The sequence below is a fragment of the Heterocephalus glaber genome, unplaced genomic scaffold (genome assembly GCF_053883595.1).
Source record: "Heterocephalus glaber isolate CG9 unplaced genomic scaffold, H.glaber_assembly_v1.0 deba00001428, whole genome shotgun sequence".
In the NCBI taxonomy this organism is placed as follows: domain Eukaryota; kingdom Metazoa; phylum Chordata; class Mammalia; order Rodentia; family Bathyergidae; genus Heterocephalus; species Heterocephalus glaber.
In genome coordinates, this window is record NW_028258293.1 from 30,875,654 (window position 1) to 30,899,943 (window position 24,290).

The 24,290-nt window shown below is 34.5% G+C and overlaps 1 protein-coding gene across 12 annotated transcripts in view; it reads left to right on the plus strand.

Annotated features, from left to right (window-relative positions):
• The window catches only part of Emsy (EMSY transcriptional repressor, BRCA2 interacting), a 114,403-nt gene that overhangs the window by 60,729 nt on the left and 29,384 nt on the right, over positions 1 to 24,290 (plus strand). For all 12 annotated transcript variants that reach the window (XM_004863204.4, XM_087211967.1, XM_004863207.4 and 9 more), the window contains 5 exons: positions 7 to 261; positions 4,920 to 5,069; positions 7,911 to 8,081; positions 13,694 to 13,830; positions 16,841 to 17,014. In XM_004863204.4, the coding sequence (XP_004863261.1) occupies positions 7 to 261; positions 4,920 to 5,069; positions 7,911 to 8,081; positions 13,694 to 13,830; positions 16,841 to 17,014 (887 nt within the window). The remainder of the gene's footprint in view (positions 1 to 6; positions 262 to 4,919; positions 5,070 to 7,910; positions 8,082 to 13,693; positions 13,831 to 16,840; positions 17,015 to 24,290) is intronic.

The following is a 24,290-nucleotide window of genomic DNA, read 5'->3' on the forward strand; positions in this document are numbered from 1 at the left end:
CTACAGGTGTATCTACATCAGCAATCAAAATGGCATCAACGAGACTTCCTTCCCCCAAAAGCTTAGTGAGTGCTCCGACTCAGATTCTTGCACAGTTTCCTAAACAGCATCAACAGTCTCCTAAACAGCAGTTACATCAAGTGCAACAACAGACACAGCAACAAGTTGCTCAGCCTTCTCTAGTATCTCATCAGCAACAGCCTCAGCAGTCTTCTTTGCCACCTGGTATCAAACCTACCATCCAAATCAAGCAGGAGTCAGGTAACTGGGAAATATTTACAAGATATGCTCATTGTGTTCACTAGTTCTGTGAGTCTTCAGTCCATGTACATTTTATTACTTAGGTCTTCTTTGACTTCTTTCATCACTGTTTTAGTTTTCAGCATACAGATTTGTACATGTTTTGTCAGATTTGTACCTAAGTAGTGTTACAATCTTAATTTCAGTTTTCACGTGTTCTTGTGGAGTATAAAAATAATGCTAAATTTGTATCTTTTGATTTTACTAATGTCATTTACTTCTAGGAGCCTTAGATTCTTTGGGATTTTCTGCATATATAGAAGTTTCCAGTTATGCATACATACATTTTTTTCTTCCTTTCTAGTCAATATTTGCCTTCTTACTTTCCTCTCTTTCCTTTCCTTTTCCTTTCCTTTCCTTCTCTTTCTTTCCTCCTACCTTTATTTCACTTTCTTCTCTTCCCCTCCCCCTCTCTTCCCCTCCTCTTCCCTCCCTTTCCTTCTCCCTTCCTTCCTCCTTTCTCTTTTCTTTTCTCTTCCTTTCTCTTTCTTTCTGTTGTTGTCCACTGGATAGAACTTCCAGTACTATGTTAAATGAATGATTGGAGAGAATAGACTTCCTTAGTTTGTTACTAATCATGAGAAGAAAGCATTAGTCTTCACTATTAAATATGATGACACCTGTAGGTTTTTGTCAAGTTTAGGAATTTCCCTTACATTCATACTTGTCTGGGAGTATTTTTTAATAATGAATAGATGTTGGATTTTTGTCATATGCTTTTATTTTCTATGCAGCTGATAGGATCATGTTTTTTTCTTGTTTAATCTGTTGATATTCTGGGTTACACTGATTTTCTGTTGAACTGGTTGTGCGTATCTGAAGTAAACCCCAGTTGGTCATGGTATATAATTATTTTTTATATATTGCTGGATTCATTATTTGTCTCTGTTCATAGACAGAGATTGGAATTGTAGTTTTTTTTTAAATTTTGTACTGTCTTTATCTGGATTTTACCTCAGGGTAATACTGGTCTTAGAAAATGCATTTGGAAGTATTTCGTTTCTAGTTTATGGAAGAGATAGTATAGGACTGGTGTTAGTTCTTTAAATGTTTAGTAGAATTCTCAAATGAAACTATCTAGGACTAAAGTTTTCTATTTTGGGAGCTTTAAAATTATGAGGCAGGCGGTGGAATCACTGAGCTAAATCCCCAGCCCTGTAGTTCATGGTTTTTAAAGAAGTGATCCATTTTTTCTAGGCTATCAAATTTATGGTTGGATATTTGTTAGTAGTAGTTCTTCATTATCCTTTTAATGGCTATAGTAGTATCTATATTAATGTTCATTTTTTAACTTCTGATATTGGTGGTTTGTGTCTTCTCCTTTTCTCTCTCAGACTTGCAAGAGGTTTGCCAATTTTATTGAGGTTTATTTTGTGTGTTTCTTTGTTTTGTAGTGGTGGAGATTATATCCAGGGCTTCTTAGGCATGGTAGGCAGGATCTCTACCACTGAGCTATATCTCCAGACTGTTCTCTTATGTGTATACCTAGTAGTGGAATTGTAGATTGTATGGTAAATCTATGTTGAATTGTTTGAGAAACTGCCAGATTATTTTTCAAAGCAATTGTATATTTTTACATTCCCACCAGCAGTGTATGAAGGTTCCAGTTACTCCTCACTTTTGCCAACACTTGTTGTTCTCTTACTTTTTTGGGGGGGTACTGGGGATTGAACTCGGGTTCTTGCACTTGCGCAGTAGGCACCGAAACCACTGAGCTAAATCCCCAGCCCTTCTCTTACTTTTTTATTCTAGCTATTCTAGTTTCTGTGAGAACGTAAGTCTGTATTCTTCTTGGACATTTTATATATATATATTTTTGAAGAAATATCTGTTTACGTCTTTTTAAAATTTAGATCATTTTAAAATTAGATTGTTCTTTTATCACTGAACTGTATGAACTCCTTTATATATTTTCTCTATTTTTTTTCTAAGAGTTTGAAAGTTTTACCTTTTAAGTGTCTTTGATCTATTTTTACTTAATTTTTGAATGTGGTATGAGGTAAAGGTGTGCTCTTGTTTGGATATGGCTTGAGTGTGTCCCCCAAGAGTTTATGTGTTTATAGCTTGGATCTTGATATAATGTGAAAGGTGCTGTGGACCTGTAAGAGTTGGAGCCTGGTAGGAGTTCCTGTTGGAGTAGATGTTCCTCAGAAGAGATTTAGGTAGCTCTTTGGTACCCCTGAACTCTTGTAAAAGTCTGTTATAAGAGTGAATATAGGGCTGGCAATGTAGTTAAGTGGTAGAATGCTCACTTAGTATGTGCAGGACTCTGACTTTGATCCCTAGCACCATAAAGAGAAAAAAAGAAGAAAGAGTGAGTCCGTCTTTTGAATTTCTCTTTGATAATATGATCTCTTCCTCTTGCATGGACTCCTACCATGGTGGTATTTGGCTCTCACCAGAGACCAAACCAATGAGGCTACCTCATTTTGGACTTTCAGCCTCTGCAACTGTGAGCTAAATAATAATGAATAATGTTTGCTAAATAATATTTGCTTTCATTAGTCTGTCTCAGGTATTTCATTATAGTAATGAAAAACAGACTAATAATAAGTTCTCACTTCATTCTGCATGTGCCTAATTATACCAGCACAATTTGTTGAAAAGACTGTTCTCCTCATTGAATGTTTGGGATCTTTGTCAAAAATTAGGTGACCATAGGTATATGAGTGTATTTCTGGACTCTCAATTCTATTGCATTGGTCTATATGTCTATCTGTTATGTCAGTATCACACTGATTTCATTGCCATTGCTTTGTAGTAAGTTTTGAAAGGAGGAAGGGTGAGTTCCCTTATTTCATTCTTTTTCTACTCCTCCCTCTCCTTTTTTTTTTTTTTTTTTTTTAAATAGTTTTAGCTATTCTGAGTCCCTTTTGGAATTTACTTGTCAATTTTTTAAAAAAAGTTGGCTGCGATTCTGTTAAGGTATTGAATTGAGCCTATAGATTAATTTGAGGTATATTGTCATCTTAATGTTAAATCTTCGTGAACATGTTATGTTTTTCCATTTGGGTAGATTTTCCTACCCTGTTGCAGTGCTACCTATAGTCACAGCTACTCAGAAGCCTGAGGCAGGAGCATTGCTTGAGGTGTTAGGAGTTTCAGACCACGCTGGGTAGCATAGTGAGACTAATCTCTTTAAAAGAGAAAAGAAATAGATTTTTAGTGAATTCTTTGACTTTTCTATGTAAAGGTTCATGTCATCTACAAATAGAGGTAGTTTCTTTGTGGCAATCTGGATGCTTTTTCTTTTTTTTTTTCTTTCTGTTATTCCCACCTAATTTCCCTGTTAGAACTTCTAGTAAATATGATACTGGATAGAAACAGGAAGAGCAGGGGCTGGGGGATTTAGCTCAGTGGTTCCAGCGCCTGCCTCACAAGTGCAAGGTCCCAAGTTTGATCCCCAGTACCAAAAAAAAAAATCTAAGAGAAACAGGAAGAGCAGACATTGTGGTCTTATTCTTTATTCCTTCTAGTCATAGAACTTCTTTTAATGTTTTATAAGGCAATCTGCAACACATTTTTTCAGTTTTTGTTTATCTGGTATAGACTATTTCATCTTTGTTTTTGAAAGATAGTTTTGCTTGTTATCAGATTTTATGTTCTGAAAATGTTAAAAAAAATAACATCACCATTCTAACATTTTAATTTTATTTTTTCATATTGCCTTCAAGTTCTTGTCACATGCAGATTTTATGTTGGTACAATAATAATGTATTCCTCTTTTATATTTAGTACTTGACAAAGTGGGCTATTAAAATAATTTTAAAAATCAAACAGTGTTCTTGGTCTATACGGTTTTCAGCAGCTTTTTGATGTGTTGTTTCTGATTCTTTTGGGGGTTTTGTTTAGTTTTGTTTTTAAGGTGTGTTGCTCAGGCTAGTTTTGTACTCATGAACTCAAGTAGTTTTTTTGCCTCAGCCTCCCAAGTAACTGGTACTGCAGGTATGCACCACAACTCCCAGTTTCAGCAGCTTTTTATATATATTTAAGGAGTTGAGAATATAACATTAGCTATATTAACTTTTACATTTGACTTCTTAATGTTAATCCTTTCATCCCAAGGAGAATATAACTTTAGCTACATTAACTTTTGTTTTTGACTTTTTATGCTAGTCATTTCATTCCAAAGATTTGTATGGAGCAGATTATTTTATTTGTAAAAGTTCAAGTCCAGTTGCTAACTTTGGTTTTGAAAGCTCTTATCTGACACCATCATAGATAAAAGTAAAGATTTATTTTTCTTCAAGAACTTTGCTCAAAGCATAATGGCATATGTCTGTAATCTTGGCACTTGGGAGACCAGCATAGAAGGATCTCTGTGAATTTGAGGCCAGCCTGGGCTACATAGTGAGTTTCAAGCCAGCCTGAACTACATAGACATTTTGTCTTAAAAAACAAACAGAAAAACTCAAATGAAGAATTTTGTTATTGTAATGTTTTAATTGCGTTCCTGGAATGAGAGAAATTAGGGAAGATAGTTAAAGAGTTTCATCAATATGAAAAAAGCATCTCTGGTAGGATTGAGTAAATATGTGTGAGTACTGCCCTCTTGGGTTGGTATAAAGGACGTGTAGTTAAAATAATTTGTACTAACTTTAATCTTTCTTCTTTTAAAGGTGTTAAAATCATCACACAACAGGTTCAACCAAGTAAAATCTTACCCAAACCAGTGGCTGCAACTCTACCCACTAGTAGCAATTCTCCTATTATGGTGGTTAGCAGTAATGGTGCAATTATGACAACTAAATTGGTGACCACTCCTACTGGTAAGTTCTTGTGAATTTCATTCTGTTAATTTATATGTTCATCAAGTAATTTCTCTATACCAACAATATGTTTGACACTGAACATCTAGAAATGAATGAGACAATTCTTCAGAGGCCTTTCTTGACTCAACTCTAACCCCCACCGCCCTGAAATTAGCTTTCTCATTCTTTTTCATGGTCCTCAGTTATTTTCCTTTATAGTACTTGCCACATGTCTTACTAGCTTGTTGTTTATTGGTTTGTTTTCTCCTTCTTAGACCATAAGCTTTGAATACTCCATGTGTGCATGCACGCACACACACACACACACACACACACACACACACACACACAGAAGTATTGGCTTGTTAGTAGTTGCTCAGTCAGGATTTGTTGAGCAAATGAAAACAGTCCCAACCCAGAACGAGCTTACTGTGTGTGATGTGGCTGAGTCTATGTTACATTATAGTATAGTAAGTGTTATGGAGATGGAGGGAAGCGCAAGATGCCATTGTGCTCAAATACAAGAGCAATCAGCCTGTGCTTAAGGAAGTGACAGTGTGGAACATTTTAAATAGTACCACTCTCTGTGACCTTTAGCAGGTCACTTCATCTCTTAAATCTTTTCCCTTTCCTGTTTAAGTGGGATAGTACAGTGCCGCCTCAGTTCATGAAAGCTTTTGTTTCCACATAATTTGGTTTGTAAACAGAAGTGTTTGGAAAAATTTTGTTTTTGTTCACAAACTCTGCATTGAGTGACAAACACTGGTGGCCATTTTTCCCATACAAACACAAACCTGGCAGTCTTTTTCAAAATTGTAGAACAAGTTAAGTTCGTGAATAGAGGCACCACTGTAATACCTAAGCTATAGATTATTTTAAGTATTAACTGATATCAAGTATGTAGAAAGGCCATTGTATAGTGCTCAATAGCTGTTACTATTAATATTAGAGTTAGCCATTACAGGGGCTGGGGATTTAGCTCAGTGGTTTTGCCACCTGCTGCACAAGCACAAGAACCTGAGTTCGATCCCCAGTACCCCCCCAAAAAAAGAATTAGCCATTGCTATTATTTTAAATGTCTGTAAATCTTAAGCAAACTTTTTTTAGGAGGGCTAGTATTTAGATGAAGAAATATAAATAGTGTAAAATGATACCTCTCCCCATTTTATAAGCTGTCATTTATTGGCCAGGATGTAAAGGTCTGTATAAACATTGAGCTTACTCTCCTTTATTAGACTTGTTTTCAGTGACCTACATTAAGCACTTTGCTCGTGGTCACACAGCCCAGCCATTAAGAAGAACTGGAATTTGAATCCTTATCTGTTTGACTTCAAAATCTGTGCTTTCTTTTATTTTAAAAAAATTGTGGTAAAATATACTTAACATTAAATTTACTACTTTCAAATGTACATTTTATTGGCATTGAGTACATATATGTTTTGCAGCTACCATTACCATCTAACTCCAGAACCTTTTCCTTTTCCCATGCTGAAACTCCAGTACCCATAAAACAACTCTCCATTCTCCTTTTCCCCCAGTCGTTAGCGACCACCATTTTACCTTCTGCCTCTATTTTAGACACTATTATTCTTGTATCAAATATATCATATTTACTCCAGACTTCTCGCTGTTTGACTTAATGATAATAATATTGTCTATATATGATTTCTCATGCTAGGGAGAGGTAGTGAGAAATAAAATTGTGTCTATGTTAGAATAAGTGTTTCCTTTTTAAAATAAAAGCAGAAGTTGAAATCTTTCATTTATAATTCAAAGTATTTCAGATTTTGTATCCTTGTGGCATATTTACTTTGCACTAGATTTTTTTTTTCCTGATTCCAGTGGATGCTTGTAACCATTTAAAACTAATTCTATTTAATATTTCTTTGCTCCCTTTTTTGACTTGTAGCTGTATTTTTAAAAAGTGAATAACTTGCTAACAGCATTTTTTTTTAAGATGAGAGAATTGTCAAAAATGACCTGAATCTATCATGAAAAAATTTTCACTTGTCAAAGGTGTTGGTTTAGTCATTTTTTTTCACTTTCCTAAAGGCTAATAATTCTTAGTTTGGAATAATCCTTCTAAGTTACTGAATTTGTAAGAAGATACAGAAGACACATCTAGCTGGTTTTTAATTCTTGTTTGGGAAAGAGTCAAGTCCTAGAAATAGTGGGGAAGTAGGTAAAATCCTCTCAGTGACATAAGGAAAAATATTCTAACAGGTCAGTTAAAGTTGAAGTATGTAAATAGAGAAAATCTTAGGCTGAAGAGAAATATTCCTGGCACCTTTTGGCAGCTTCAGCATTAATCTCTAGTAAAATTATAGAATAATCCTTTAAAAGATGGAAATATATTTAGAGGGCAGCAGAATACAGAACAGTAAAAGTTTATAAAATTTTAGGCAAATAATAGTACCTTATTTGCTGAGTGTTGGTATTGGGTTTGGCACTGAAACAGCATAAAACAGATGCAGAGACCTTAAAATCTAGCAGAATTATCTAAAATGGTCTGACAGGAAAGATGATTAAATTTATGTTTCCTTTGGCATAAAATTAGTGGAAGAAGAGAAAAGGATTAGCTCTACTTTTTCTTGGGTTAGTAACTTGATGCAACACATCACAAAATTTTAATGTGTAAAATTAATTCAAAATTAATTGGCATTTCCTTAAAACTGTCTATGAAAATGTAAATTAATGTCTTGATATCTTGAAATTCCATTTTCAAGTTAAAGCAATGTTAATTCAGTTACACTGAATTATAAGTAAACTTTATAAATTATCATTCTTCTATAAGCAATGATAAGGTTTTTTTTTTTTTCTTTTTCTTATTTCCTTTTTTTTGCTTTTTCCTTTTTATAGGCACACAGGCAACCTATACCCGGCCAACAGTGAGCCCATCTATAGGTCGAATGGCTGCAACCCCTGGAGCTGCAACCTATGTGAAAACTACCAGTGGCAGCATCATTACAGTAGTACCAAAATCATTAGCTACCTTGGGGGGCAAGATAATTAGCAGTAATATAGTTTCTGGTAAGTATGTCTTAAATATATAACTTTCACTGTGTAGGAGATCTTCAGTGAGAGGGAAAATGCATGTTTCACTATTGAAGGATTCTGTTTGGTCTGTTTTTTGCTTAGAAATCTAATTCTTTTGTTTTCAGTCTTTATGTTTAGTGATTAAGTATAGGTTTTAGTTTTGCTATTAAATATTTATATATAAAACTTCTGTTAGTTTTAAAATTAGACCATTTAGTTGTTTGTAATCATATTATAAATATTATGGTTTATATTCGCATAGAGTTTTTTTTAATTTACAAAATATTCTTGCATTTGTCAACCCACTGAGACTTCTTAACAACTCTTAAGGTAGTTGTTATTGTGTTCACTTCACAAATGAAAAGAAATTTGGGTTTAGAGGTGTTGAATTGACCTATCCAAAGCCATACAAACTAGAATAATGGAAAAACTATTAGTATATCTAAATATGTTGAAGGGACAGTCTTCATAATTTCAATTACTAATGTCACTTTAGCTTATTAAAGACAAAAATATTTGAATATTTGCTTTTCACCATTTATGTTTGCTATTTGAAAATAAGTTACTCAGATAATGATGATTAACCATGTGTCTATTTTATTGGTGTATTGGAACCTTACCTGGTTTTTATTGGCTCATTAATCCCTAAAATATTTGGGTTGTGAACCCTGAAGTGGAATGTTAAGACAGCATCTGTTTTCACTGATTATTATTTTTTAATTAAAATGATGTAAATTGTCTCTGATTAAGCAAGCCTTGTGGATTTTAATTTTCTACCATTTTGTAGACTAATCACATTTTGTATGCCCCAGGTGAGTTATTCTAACATTATAAAGTCAAGGAATTGAAGTTCCTGGAAGTAATTTGATGTTACTGATAACTCAGGAAATGAAAAGAAGCAAAACAGGGCATGGTATTGGCATAAAGCACTATATTTAAAGCAGTTAACTTTGGCTCTACTTTTAAGTGTAAGTGAGAAAATCCAGTGTTTGCCAAGCTGAGGAGGGTGAAACCAGTAGGGAAGGAATCATCATACTCCAACTGTAAAAAGGATATTTTATATAACACAGTTAAGTGCAAATTATAATTTACTGCTTGAAAATGTCTTCAAATAATATACACTTACTCAATTAAACATTTTAAAAAAGTGATCATGTTTTGCATGGGTTGGTAGCTTTTTACAACCTTAAGGGGTTTTCTTTATATATGAATTTGTAGTACCATATAACTTGAATGAATGTCTAAATGTGAAGAGGCCTCTATTTTTAGACCTCATTCGTGATATATCTACTTTGTTCTTGGTTAGAGCAATATAATCAAGAATATTTTCCTAGAAGGAAATACTTGATTTGAGATATACATATCTTATACATACGTATATACTATCCACCTGTGTATTAAGTATAAAAGGACTTATGGTTAGTTACTGTTGCAGCTAGCCATAGATATACATGGGAAGAATTCTTAAACTTTTCCAGCACTGTAGGATGTACTTGATATATAGCTGAAACAACTTTCTTATGTGGAGATTATGTTTTTATTTCCTTTACTGTGTGATACTTTTTATTCCAAAGTTCTTCTCCTGTTTCTAGCTGCTGCAAATGAATCCTTATGTTACACATCACTATTCTTTGTAAAGATAGTTGTCTTATTTTATAATACTTTTATTGTTCCATGATAGTTTATTAGTAGTTTTTAATCCCTGTTGGGTATTTATAGTAAACTGGTAGCCCAAGTGAATAAATTTACAGAGTTTGCTGCCTTCATTCATTAGCAGATGGTGGGTCCTTTCCTCCAAATAAAGAAGAAATTTTCCTAAAATACACATCTAGTTGTAAGAATAGAAGACTTTAGCAACAGACTGGGCATGATGGCACTCATTTGTAATCCCACTACTGTGCCTGCCGAAGCAGAAGGATTACTGTGAGTTTGAGACCAGCGTGGGCTAGAGATTTACTTTTTTTTTTTTTTTTTTAATTTTTTGGTGCCGAGAACTGAACCCAGGGCCTCATGCTTGCTATACAAGCATTCTACCACTGAGCCTAGGCTAGTGATTTAAAGGCCAGGCTGAACTATGTAACAAAATCCTGTCTCAAAAAAACTAAAAACTGAAAAATAACAGCAGCAACAGACTTGCTCTTTTGTTTTGGGAGAGTTTAAAAAGATGTAAAGAATATTAAAACCATAACTGTTTTAGAGAAATAAATATGTATATTTTTCTATTTTACATTATCTTTTAAAAAAAATTTTATCCCATTCTCCACTCAAGCCCCCTCCCCTCCCTTGTGTACAGAAGATTTGATTCCATTTTTCCTTCTATTTTTACTTTTTTAATTGTCACTTCCTTCCTTTCTCCCTCCCTCCTCCTGTGTTCCCCTTCCCATTTGATACTTTCTTCCCATTTGCCAACATCCATTATACATCTCAGTCCTTATTTCTACATTCAGTTTCTCACACCAGAGAAACAGTGCACTATTTAAACATATGTGTCCGATTTACTTCACTTAAGGGTATGGTCTCAAGGTCCATTTAGCTATAAATGTCTGAAGCTCATCCTTCTTTATGGCAGTGTAGTACTTCACTGTAGAAAAAAAGCCCACATCTTCTTTATCCACTCATCATTTGATGGGCATTTGGGCTGTAAAAACATAACTTTTACCATCCATAGAATGTGTTAAAATTTAAGTATATATTAAATGTATATATTTTAAAATTAAATTAGGATATAATTTTTATCTTTGTTTCACATAATATCTTATCATGCTAGTAAATGTATTTTGACATGCCCTGTCCCTGATGGCTGCCATCATATTCTCTCATATATCATATATTTAACCATTTTCTCGTTGTTGCCATGTTTTAGGTTGATTTTTTTTTTGGTCATTATAAATAATGAATATTATTATACACAATGTCACAAAAATATGGTGAATGTTTAAATTTAAAAAAATTATTGCTATAAAAGACACATTGCCATTAACCTTCACTTTGAACACATCCCATCATTCTTGCCACTTTCTGAAGCAGTTTTGGATGTCCATGTACTTGAGTGTCTTTAGTTGTGCTGTCACGGCTGCCTGAATAGATTCAAAATGTTTATATTTCATAGTCATTTTGGCTCTGAGGAAAAGCCAGAAGTCCTATTGTACCAGATCTGGTGAATAAGATGGATGAGTACACACCATATGTTTTTATAAACTTGTCTTTCAACTAGATACACTTGGCAGCCTCATTCACTGTATTTTTGATCATAACTCTTGATGACACTTGTGCATAGTTATATTTTATTTTAATTTTTGCAGTACTGGGGGTTGAACTCAGCACCTTGCGCTTGTGAGGCAGGTGCAGTGCCATTGAGCTAAATCCCCAGCCCCAAAAGTTTTTTTTTTTTTTTTGATACCAGGGATTGAACTCAGGGCTTTGTGCTTGTGAGGCAGGTGCAGGAACCACTGAGCTAAATCCCCGGCCCCTCCAAAAGTTATTTTTTAGGTTCTAACTTCCTTTGTAAAATATCCTAGAAAGCAAGTTCATGTGTCCACAGTACTTTCTAGAAAAGTTGTGTTTTTCTTTTTAGATAAGCAATTAAGTGGAAGTCATGACTCTCCTTATAGTTATTTAACCCATATATTGTAGAGTCAAATATTTATATGACTGTATATGAGATAACTATTATTAAGATTGTTTTGGTGAACCTTATTGAGTAATAGTTGAAGAAATATACTCTTTATGTAGAAGCTTGAATCCTTCAGATATGAACTCATCTTTTGATCTTGGGCTTGATTTTGAGTTGTTTTTTTTTTTTTCTTTTCAGGCAGGGTTTTGCTGTGTAATCTAGGCCAGCCTTGAACTCAGTATGTAGCTTGAACTCATGATCCTCCTGCCTTAGCCTCCTGGGTGTGGGATTATAGGCATGTACTACAATACCCAGTGCACAATTTATTTTTGATTCTCTAAATCTTTAGTAGAGTGTCCAGGCAAGGAACTGTTGTTTATACACTCTTTGATTCATTCATCACCTCATTCTTTAAACAAAGAATCTTAAAATATCACCCAAGAGACCAAGATTGTCCAGGTTGATTTTAAGAATCTGAATAGTAAAATTTAAGGCAATAAATTTCTGTTCTTTTTAAAGATAACCTACCATAATGTTCCAACTTTTATAAGCATCTTTAAAAAAAAAATCCCTAAAATTCATCAGAATCATAGGCCATTGTGATCCAAATGTGATACATAGTTATTTGTACCCATTGTGATTTTGCTTTTTTAAAGCATAGACTATATAAATGGGTTCTCTGATGCACTGTGAGCCAAATACTATGTGACATGGTGTGATACATAGACATGTATATGAGTTTCATTCTGTTCCTAGAGAAAATTAAACAAATGAACTTGTACATATCCTGTTGTATTATGAGAACCGTAAACCCTTTACTATGAAATCATAGAGTGCCTCCTTTTCTTGTCAGTGAAATAAAAAGCTGATGTGAAGCTCAAAGGATTTTGATTTTGTTGGTGGGTACAGAGTTAACACAAAGCATGTATCAAAAGATTGCATCAGGATTTACAGCTTGGACAATTGGAAGAATATAGTGCCTCTACCTAAATTTTATATAGATAGTTTGATATGTAGCAATATAAGCAGATTATGGAAAAGTGTAGGCAAGATAATGTAGAGTGTATCAATAGTATCAATAGATATAGGCCCACAATTTAGATCTTAATAAATTTACATACATATATGATAAACTAGATAAATGAGAGCTTCTTCCTCACACACTACAGATCTACAGGTTAACAGAAGCACACATTGAGTTGAACTTGGTCTATGTTTCTGTGTTGTTGTAGTTGGGGTTTTTGTTGTTGTTGTTGTTGTTGTGGTACTAGGGATTAAACCCAGAGCCTTCATACTGAACCTCATCCTGAACTCCTAGCCTCCATTGCCTGTGCTGTGGTCAAACTTGCCATCGTTCTGCCTCAGCCTCCCAGAGTGATTACAGGCATGCACCACCACTACTTTGACCTTTTAAATCATATAATACATGGCTTATTTTTGTTCCTAAATTTTCTTAGAGTCTATTGGTATGTGAATCTTGATATTTACCTTGAATGTTATTTTTTGAAGATGTTTCCATCATGCTAGTCACATAAATGTAATGCTTGGGTTGAGGGAAATATATATCATGAAATAGAGATTTTGATTTATTTTATTTAACTAGTCAGGAAAGGAATATTGAAAGGGAAGTGGATACAATAATGATGTTTTTAGATTCTGAGTTTGGTGTATAGGTCCTTAGATTATAAAAAGATGACTGCTTTAAGAATTAATTTTTTTTTTTTTTTTTTTTTTGGTACCGGGGATTGAACTGAGGACCTTGTGCTTGCGAGGCAGACGCAGTGCCACTGAGCTAAATCCTGGCCCACATGTCAATTCTTAATATTCTCTTGTTCTGTATGATTCCTGTTGAAACCCTTCATTTTACCCCATAATAGCATTCACCCCATTTAAGGATGACATTATCTAAAGAGTATTGTGTACAACAGAAACAGAAATAACCAAATATCACTATTCCTTAACTCAGGCCTTCTTTTCTTCCCCTTTCTCTAAGGAACCACTACCAAAATCACTACAATCCCAATGACTTCCAAGCCCAATGTGATTGTTGTGCAAAAGACTACAGGAAAAGGAACAACCATTCAAGGCCTTCCAGGCAAAAATGTTGTTACGACATTGCTAAATGCTGGAGTAAGTAAGAGCCTGTACTATGGACTCAGCAGTCCACTGAGGACTATACAGATATTTGTTTAGGACTTCAGAAACCTACAATAGCCAGAATGGCTTGATTTACCACTACTGTGATTTAGTAACTTAAGATACCACCAACTGATGTCATTTTCACAATACTTTATTTATTTATTTTTTGGTACCAGAGATGAACTCAGGACCTTGCACTTTTGAGGCAGGCAGCGGAACCACTGAGCTAAATCCCTAGCCCCACAATACTTTATTTATAGTGGCTCAAAGCTGGATCACTTGTGATTATGATGTAGATGCTTAGCTTGGTCCAAATGAAGAATTCCACTGGCTTATCTACAGGAGAACTTCTGTTGGAGCACAACTTTATTCCTGCTATGTCCAGTAAATAATGGCTCAGTATTTAGCTTATGTTGAGCAAAGAGAAATATTTGAATTTAATTGGGCTTAAGATGATATTAATTGATGAGGATTTGTTTTGTCATTTTAAGCTCTGAGCTAGGAAGAAATAAGTAATGTAAATCAGTATTTATAGTTCTGAAATCAGCTGTTAAAGAGGTTTGGAGTTAGACAAACCTGCACTTTGTGTCTCAGTACTATAGTTGTTTGACACTGGGTGATTTAATCAATCTCTCAAATCCTTAATTTCCTCATTTTTTGCATTAGGGGTGATGTAGCCCTTTTGAAAGTGCTTAGAACAATATCTAGTACATAGGAACTCAATCATTGGTTTTATTATTCTTGCTGTTTAACTTGGTATTATTCTTGGTATTTAACAAAGGTTTTTAAGCCTTTGTAATGTCTTTACCTTTCCTCACTTCACTAGAAAAATGGAATGCCACACTTCATTTTACAAGGCCTCATGAAGTTTCTTAGGCATCATAGTCTTACCGTGTTAGAAGGGGTCTAGCATTAGACTTTTTCAGTGTGGAGAAACAGATTATTTCTAGTTTGAAGTCACATTGTAAGCCAAAAATAAAGCCAGGATTAGAATTCAGATTTTTATAATCCTTTTTGATATGGTTTGTAGTTCATATGGTATGTAGTGCACGTGGTTTGTAGTTGATATGTAAGAACCATGTACTACAGGGTCTATGTGGTCAGAGATCTAAAAGGCATTCATGAATCATAGCTACTAGATAACAGATCAGAGCATCCGTGTGACATAGCCAATGCTCATAAAATTAAGCAGTTCAGCATATAAGACCATCTTTTTTTTAACCACACAGAAACATGCACTTGTACCCACTATTTGTTCACCTGTGCATGTCCGTAACACTTATCAGAAGAGCTTTTGAAAAAGACAGCTTGCTAATTGATTTTGTTTTTGTCATAAAACTTGTACAAGGCCCATCGAGCCATTTAGGGCATGCCCACTTGCAATCTTGTGGCTGTTGGCAAATAAATTAGAGCTCTTTCCAGAAATGCTACTCTGAAGGGTATGAGTGTGTTGAAATAAGCACACAATTGGCAAGTGCTTCAATTCCCTTACATTAGAGCAGTTAAACTTAGCAATTTTGTAATTATATTTTTGCTCTTAATTCAGAGTGCTTTTAAGTCACCTTATCTCAGTGATTGTTTTTACTAGGTGATAAGTTTTGAAGCTCACATATTTAGATGATTATATCTAAATATTAAGAAAACTGAGAAGGTGAAAATTGTCAGGTCTTTTCATTTACTTTTTAATTTTATGGATTTTAATTTTTTAAAATTTCCTGAGATGGCATCTTGCAGTGTTGCCTAGGCTGGTCTCCTAAGTGATCTTCCTGCCTCAGCTTCTCAAGTACTAGAGACTAAAGACATGTGCTACTATCCCTGGCTTAATTTTTAATAATTTAGTAAAATCGTTATATTTGAACTTATTTAAGTTCAAGTAAAAAGATGTTGAAATTATGAATGATTAGGAAATGGTACTTAAGATTAAACGTAAAAATACAGAAAATGGTGAAAAGTTAATGGGCTTAAGCTATCTACTTAATAGACTAAAGAAATATTAGTAAGATTAATAATAAAAGATGGAAAATGACCTTAAGTTTTTCCTCTTTTTATATAACTTTAGAAAGAACATTAATATCTTTGCTGTATTCATCTTTTGCACATACTTTTTCACTTAGGCATTCTGTTGTATACCTGTACAATTTCATATATAAACTTAGGGAGCTTATTTTGTATGTAGTCATTTAGCTATGAGTATATTCAGTAATTTTGTATTACAAAAGTATTAATTTGAGATACATTAGAAAGTAAACATGAGGAGTGAAATCTATAATTCGAACTCTTAGAGATAATCATTGTTAACATATTAGTCTACATTCTTCCAGAACTTTCTGGGACCCCCCCCTCCATTGAACTCAGGACCTTGTGCTTGGGAGGCAGGTGCAGCGCCTCTGAGCTAAATCCCCAGCTCTTGATCCTTTTAATATGTACATTTTACTAATGGGATAGTATAATAAGTACTGTTTTGTGTGTGTGGTGCTGGGGATTGAGCCCAGGGCCTTGTGCATGCTAGGCAAGTGCTCTACCAGTAAGCCCTTTTCTTTTTAAGTCTTTTGACAGATTCTCACTAAGTTGCCCAGGTTGACCTCAAATTTACAGTCTTCCTGCCTCCGCCTTTCAAGGAGCAGGGATTGCCAGTGGGTACCAATAAGTATTTTTTTTTTTTTGGTACTGGGGATTGAACTTGGGACTTTGCATTTGCGAGGCAGGTGGTGGAACCACTGAGCTAAGTCCCCTGCCCTAATAAGTATTTTTAGATGTGGTAATTTTTTAAAAAATCACTCATCAGGAAATAATTAGTTTCTCCTTTGGTTAGAAAATTGGTCAGATGACTTTACATTTCAATTAAGTCTACTATTTTTGATCTCTTAGAAACATTGTACTTTGTTACATAATCTACAGTTTATCATCCTGATAAAACTTTTCTGTGCTTTTACAATAAAAGGATAGTTTTTATTATTTAAATGAATATAAATCTGTTTTATAATTATTGACCTCAATTTAGGGAGAAAAGACTATTCAGACAGTGCCAACAGGAGCAAAGCCAGCTATCATCACTGCTACAAGACCCATCACCAAAATGATTGTAACTCAGCCAAAAGGAATAGGTTCCGCAGTTCAACCAGCAGCTAAAATCATCCCAACAAAGATTGTTTATGGACAGCAAGGGAAAACACAGGTAAGCTATAAGATATAGTGATTTTTTTTTTTTTTTGGCTCACATATTTTATGTCCTTAAAATTCCCAGGTGGAAATTTGAAAGAAAAGATTAGTAATCTTAAAACAACCCAAATTATTAAAGGTTAGGACTGAATGTATATAAATATTAATCTGTTGTCACAACCTGTGGTTTTTTTCTCTATTACTCCCCCCCCAACCCCTCCAGTACTGGGAACTGAACCCAAAGCCTTTGCACTGAGCTACATCCCTAGCCTTTAAAAATGTTTTTATTTAAAAACATTTATTAGCACATATTTGTAGTACATAATGTTTATATTCCTTGTGGGGAGTTAATACATTTTAATTCCTTTCACCCCCTTTTCCTTCCCCTTCCAGAAAGATCTATCTCTCTACTTCCTATTATTTGTCTTTTTTTTGCCCTTTATTTAAACTTTGGGTTTCTCATAAAGAGAAACCTTATAAAATTTAAGCTTGTGTGTCTGATTTATTTCACTTAACATTATGGTCTCAAGGTGGTGCATCCATTTTCCACAAATGACTCAAGTTTATCTTTCTTTATGGCAGAGAAGTACTTGTGTGTAAATACCAGTTGCTTTATCCATTCATTTCTTGATGGAAATATAGGTCACTTTCAAGATTTAGCTATTATGAATTGTGCTGCTGTAAACATGGGTATGCATGTATCACTGTAATATGATGTCTTTAACATTTTTAGAAAGATATCTAGAAGGGGAATAGTTCAAATGGAATTTCTCATTTCAATGTTTTGAGAAATCTATGCAATAATTTCCATAGTGATTGTAGTAGTTTACATTTCCTCCAACAATGTAGAAGGGTTTCTTTTCCCCGATAGCTTACTAGTATTTGTTATTGTTTGATTTCTTAATAGTGGCATTTCTTTCCGGGGTAAGATGGAATCTGTGTTGTTTCAATTTGCATTTCTCTAATGGGTCATGATGTTGAGCATTTCATCATATATTTATTGACCTTTTGTACTTTTTCTGTGAACTGTCCATTTATTTCAGTTGCCCATTTTTTGATTGGGTCTTTTATTTTGAGGTCTAATTTTTGAGTTATGTATTTTTTGTATTAATCCTTTGACTGAGGAATAGCTGGCAGAATTTTTTCCATTCCGTAGATTGTCTTTTCACTCTATTGGTTTTTTTTTTTCCCGTGCAGAAGCTTTTTAATTTGATATGATCCTATTTGTTGATTCTTGTTACTATTTCTTGTGCAGCCAGGGTTTTGTTCAGAAAGTCTTTGCCTATGCCTATTAATTCAAGAGTTTTATTTACCTGTTTTGTCTTTCAGCAGGTTGATGTTTCTGTTTTAATATTTAGTTCTTTGATCCAGATATATGGGTCTAGACTCAATCTTCTGCATATAGATAGCCAATTTTTCCAGTACCCAGAGACTCTCTTTAGTGTATGTTTTTGACCTCTTTGTCAAAAGTCAAACAGTTTAATGTGCTTAGGCTTGTTTCTGCATCCTCTCTTCTGTTCCATTGATCCTCATGCCTGTTTGTGTGCCAGTACCATGCTTTTTTTTTTTTAATCACAGTATCTTTGTAATATAAATTTAGGTCTAGGATTGTGATGCTACCGCTTTTTACCCAGGGTTGCTTTTGCTAATTTGGGTCTCTTTTTCCATATGAGTTTTAGGATTTTTTTCTCCAGTTCTGTGAAGAATGCTTTTGGAATTTCGATTGGGATTACATTAAATCTGTATATCATCTTTGGAAGTATGGCCATTTTACTATATTGGTTCTGCCTGTTCAGAAACGGGACATATCTTTCCATTTTCTGATGTCCTGTTTGATTTCTGTTTTTTTTCTTTCCGGTACCAGGGATGGGACTTAGGACTTTGTGCTTGCAAGGCAGGAGTGGTGCCACTGAGCTAAATCCCTGGCCCTTGATTTCCTTTTTAAGAGTACTGTAGTTTTCATTGTAGACCTCTTTCACTTCCTTGGTTAGATTAATTCCTAAGTATTTAACTTTTCTTGGTGCTGATTGGTATTTTTTCCCTAATTTCTTTCACAGTGTGTTCATTATTAATGTATAGGAGTGCTATTGATTTTTGAGTGTTGATTTTATATCCTGCTACATTACTGAATTTGGTTATTCTAAGAGATTTTTTGTGAATTTTTTGGGGCCTTCTATTTAAAGGACCATGTCATCTGTAAATAATGCTATTTTGCAGTGGCGGTGGGCCTGCCTCGCAAGCCCAGGGTCCTGAGTTTGATCCCCCGGTACCAAAAAAAGTGCTATTTTGACTTCTTCCTTTCCTATATATATCCCATTTCTTTTTCTTGCCTAATTGCTCTGTCTAATATTTCGAGTAGTATATTGAACAGTGTTGATAGTGGACATCCTTATTTTGTTCCCGATTTTAGAGCAAAAGCTTTCATTTTTGCCCATGTAATATGATGGCAGTAGGTTTGTTATAAATGGCTTTTATCAGATTGACATAAGATCTTTCTATACCTATTTTCTTCAGGTTTTTTTTTTTTTTTTTTTTGGTACCGGGGATTGAACTCGGGACCTTGTGCTTGCGAGGCAGGTGCCGGAACCACTGAGCTAAATCCCTGGCCCCTCTTCAGTGTTTTTATCTTGAAAGGATGTTAGATTTTTGTCAAAGGCTTTTTCTGCATCTGTTGAGATGATCAGGTGATTTTTGTCCTTGCTTCTGTTTGTGTGATGTATTATTGATTTATATTAAACAAACCATCCTTGCATGCATGAGATGAAGCCTGCCTACTTGGTCATGATTTATCATCTTTTTGATGATTAATTATATTGTTTGCCAGTATCTTATTGAGAATTTTTACATCTATATTCATTAAAGAAATTAGTCTACATTTTGTTTGTTTGTTTGGATCCTTGTTTGGGTCTGGCTTTGGAATCAGAGTAATGGTAACTTCCAGGAATGACTTTGGGAATACTCCTTCCCTTTCTATTTCATTAAAAAGTTTGCAGAGTATTGGTGTTAGAACTTCTCTGAAGTTTTTGTAGAAGTCAGCAGTGAACCCATCTTGACCCGGGCTTTTCTTACTTGCTAGGTTTATTTTTTGTTGTTGCTTTTTGTTTTTGTTTTGTGAGACTGTCTAACTATGTAGGTCAGGCTGGGCTTGAAATCACTAGGTGGCTTAGGTTGATCTCAAACTCATACTAATCCTCCTGCCTTAGCCTCCCAAGTGCTGAAATTATAGGCATTTGCCACCATGCCTAGCTGGTTGGTAGATGTTTTACTTCTGCTTCAATTTCATTGCCTGTTAGTGCATTTTTCAGAGTTTTAAAATCTTCTTGGTTCAGTTTTGGTAATTCATATGTATCAAGAAATCTATCCATTTCTTCTGAATTCTCCAATTTATTGGCATACAGGTTTGTGAATCTTGTATTTTGCCACTGTCCATTGTGATTTTTACCTTCTTTATTTCTAATTATAATGATTTGGGTCTTTTCTCCTTTTTTTGTTAGATTAGTCGAGTTTAGCTATTTTCTTTATTCTTTTGAAGAACTAACTTTCTGGTGCATTAATTCTTGGTGCTTTTGTTTGTTTGTTTGTTTTTGGTCTCAATTTTATTGATTTCTGCTGTGATCTTTATAATTTCCTTCCTTGTATTAGCTAGGGGTGTGGATTGTTCTTGTTTTTTTCTAGAACCTTGATGTGCATTTGGGGTTGCTCTGTTTTTGTGATGGGTGCATTCACAGTAATGAACTTCCCTATTAGGACTGCTTTCATTGTGTACTAAAAGTTCTAGTATGTTGTACTGGCATTATTGTTCAGTTCTAGAAACTGTCTTATTTCTTTCTTGATTCCTCTGTAGCCCATTGTTTATTTAAGAGTGTATTGTTTAGTTTCCATGCATTGGCATAATTCCTGTATTTTCTTTTGCATTGATTTCTAACTTCATTGTACTGTGATCTGATAATATGCATGGTATAATTTTAGTCCTTTTGCATTTACTTAAGTTTGCTTTATTGGCTAATATGTGGTCTATTGGAGAAAGTTTTATGTGCTGCTGAAAAGAATGTGTTGTCTGTCTTTGGGTGGAAACCTGTAGATATCTGAAGTCCATTGTTTATAGGTTTTGTTCAACTGTGATATTTCTGTGTTGATTTTTTTTTTTTGTGTCTAGTTGATCTATTTGTGATAGTGGGGTATTATGGTCCCCCACTATGATTGTGTTTATATTTATCTGGTCTCTGTGTCCAGTAGTACTTGTTTTGTGAAGTTAGGTGCACCGTTGTTTGGTGCATATATACAGTTTTGGCTTGAAGTACACTTTGTCTGAATATAGGATAGCTTCACCTACTTTTCTTTGGGCTCTTGTTGCATGGAATATTATTATCCATCCTTTGATTTTTAGTGTATGAGTTACATTTGGGGTTAAATGTGTTTCTTGTACAGTTCATGAACTTGATTCTTTCCATGATTCTGGTTGCAAACCAAGTTGTACAAGAACTAAATCAAATTCAGTGGGTAGATTCAATGTTTACCTTATGGGGAAATTTAATTTGGTTTATATCCAGTTTGGTTTGTGACCCGAATCATGAAGAGAATTGAGTTTGTGAACCAGGATACCACTGTATATAGCATACTGTTAGATTCTGTTTCTTGATCCATTCTGCTATCTATGTCTTTTAATTGGGGGATTGAGACCATTCACATTGAGAATTATTACTAATATGTATTGGCTTATTCTGTTATTTCCATGTATTCCTGTTGCTGAATCCCTCTTTCCTTCTATTTAAAGGGGTCACCATACCTGGTTTATTAGATCTTTTGTCATTGTTAGGTTCATTGTGTCTTTCTTGGATATCCTTGAGAATTTTTTGCATTGCTGGTTTGGTGGTCATGAATTTCTTTAGGTATTTTTTATCATGAAACTGTCTTATTTCTTACCAATTTTGAAAGACACCATAGACCCTTGTATGAACTTGCTCAGTTCCCAGGGGCTGGTTGTAACTCAAGTTTGTTGTAAGTCAATACAGCTGAGATCTGGATATTTACCTGGGTACACCCTATGGATAGCAAGAGGCAGATGAATCTTCCATTAACCCAAATAACCAAAGTTGCTCATATGTCAGGTTAGTCATAACTTGAGGGTCCATTGTAGTTTTGCAGGATGTATCAGCCTAGATTGGAAATTTTTTTTTTTTATGGCTTAAAACACTTGGCTCCAAGGCCGGGGATTTAGCTCAGTGGTGCTATGCCTGCCTTGCAAGCTCAAGGTCCTGAGTTTGATCCTGAGTACCAAAACCAAAACCAAAACAAAAACAAAGAACACTTGACTCCAAACTTCCCTAGCCTTTAAGGTTTGTGTTGAGAAATCTGCTGTAATTCTAGTGGCTTTACTTTTATAAGTGAGTCATTGCTTTTCCTTATCCACTTTTAAGATTTTATTCTTGTATTGGACTTCTGTGATTTTTGACTATGATGTATCATGGAGAAATTCTTTCCTAATTGTGGCTATTTGGGGTTCTATATGCCTAACTTATCTGTATGTTAAATTCTTTTCCCTTGTTTGGAAAGTTTTCTCCTCATATTTCAGTAAATAGGTTTTTTATGCCATCTATCCTGTCTTCTGATTTTTTTATTAATTCCAGTTAATCTTAGATTAATTAGTCTTTGTGTCATATAGAAATTGTTGGGTCTATTTTTAACTTCTTGTTTTTAAGGTATCTTTCATTAATTGGTTACTGACAACAGCTCTGTCTTCTAGTTCTGATACTCTGTCCTCACATTGGTCACTTCTGCTGCCCAGATATAGATGTTGGATAGAATTTTTAATCTCTTGAATTTCTCTTTGGAGCCCTTTTATGGACTCTGTTCTTCTGTGTGCTTGTCATTCATGTTTTGCGTTGTTTTGTGTAGCTCGTCTATCTTTTTATTAGTGTCTTTAGACTTGCTGATCATTTTGTTTATATGGCTCAGCATCTTATTATAGTAAATCCCTGTCTTATGAACAAGTTCCTTTCCAGAAGTATTGTTCATAAGTTGGATTGAGGATTCATTTGTAAGCTGACAAAGTAAGTCTTATCTTATGCAGTACCTCTGTGAAAGTTCACAACTCAAATGTTGTAAGTTGGGGCCTTACTGTGTTGCTGTTTTCTGTGTGCTAGTGAAATGTCTTATTGATTGGTTTTGTTATCTCCCCTGAGATATTTTTTTCTTTTTTTTTTGCTACCAGAGATCGAACTCAGAACCTTGTGCTTGTGAGGCAGGTGCAGTGGCACTGAGCTAAATCCCTGGCCCTCCCCTGATATAATTTTGAATAATTCTGGCTTTTGGTTTACTCTTCTTCAATGCCCCAGTGGATCAGTTTTGGAAATTTTGGGAGTTTTTGGAAGCATTTTGTTGCCTTGTCTTCTCATGTTTCTATTATTTGTTTGTTTGTGTTGAGGCTTGCAAATTGATTGTAGAGGAAAGCTTTGTTTCCAGTATGGAGACTTCTCTAGGTAATGTCTACTTTACATTGCTTTCCTCTGGGTGTGGCTAACTACTGGCTTTTGTCTCTGTCCCAGGATCCAACCACCTCTGTTTATTTGAGATGGGAAGTTGTATCCTATTTGGCCCAGGACCCAGTTTTCTAGGAATGGGCCACAGTATTGTTAATGACGTTGAGGCAGTCCAGATATTGGCAAATACATACTGAATATTGGCAAACCCTAAGGACCAATAAAGGATCACACTTAACCACAGAAAAGAGATCTGTAATTATTGTGTGAACACTATGAAAAACAAAATATTGACCTACAGTACATATCTACTAAATGGACACTAACCTCTACTAACAAGAAAACAGTTTTCAGCAGTAATTGGGTAAACTTAACTACTTCTAGACCTTCATAAAGCTAGTAAAGGTAGAGGGAGTAAGGAACTAGAATAAAAAAAAGCAAAATGCAAAATTAGAAAAATTAATGGGGTATGAGAAGGAGGAGAGAAAAGTAAGATAAGGGATCTTATTTAGGGGTAAAAGGAAATTAATAGCTATAGAAAATAGTCACAGGAAAGAACAAAGAAGAAAAAAGATAAACAGCAAAAAGAGGAAATAAAAGATAGGGAAGAATAAAAAAATTGAAAGGGAAAAAGAAAAGAAACTGAAAGAGGACAAAGGTCTACTATCTAGAATATATAAAGAACTGAAAAAAATCAGACCCTCCAAATTCAAAGACCATGGGCATCTGAAATGAACAGACATCTCTCAGACAAAGAAGTAAAAGCAGCAAATAAATATATGAAAAAATGTTCAACATCACTGGTCATTTGAG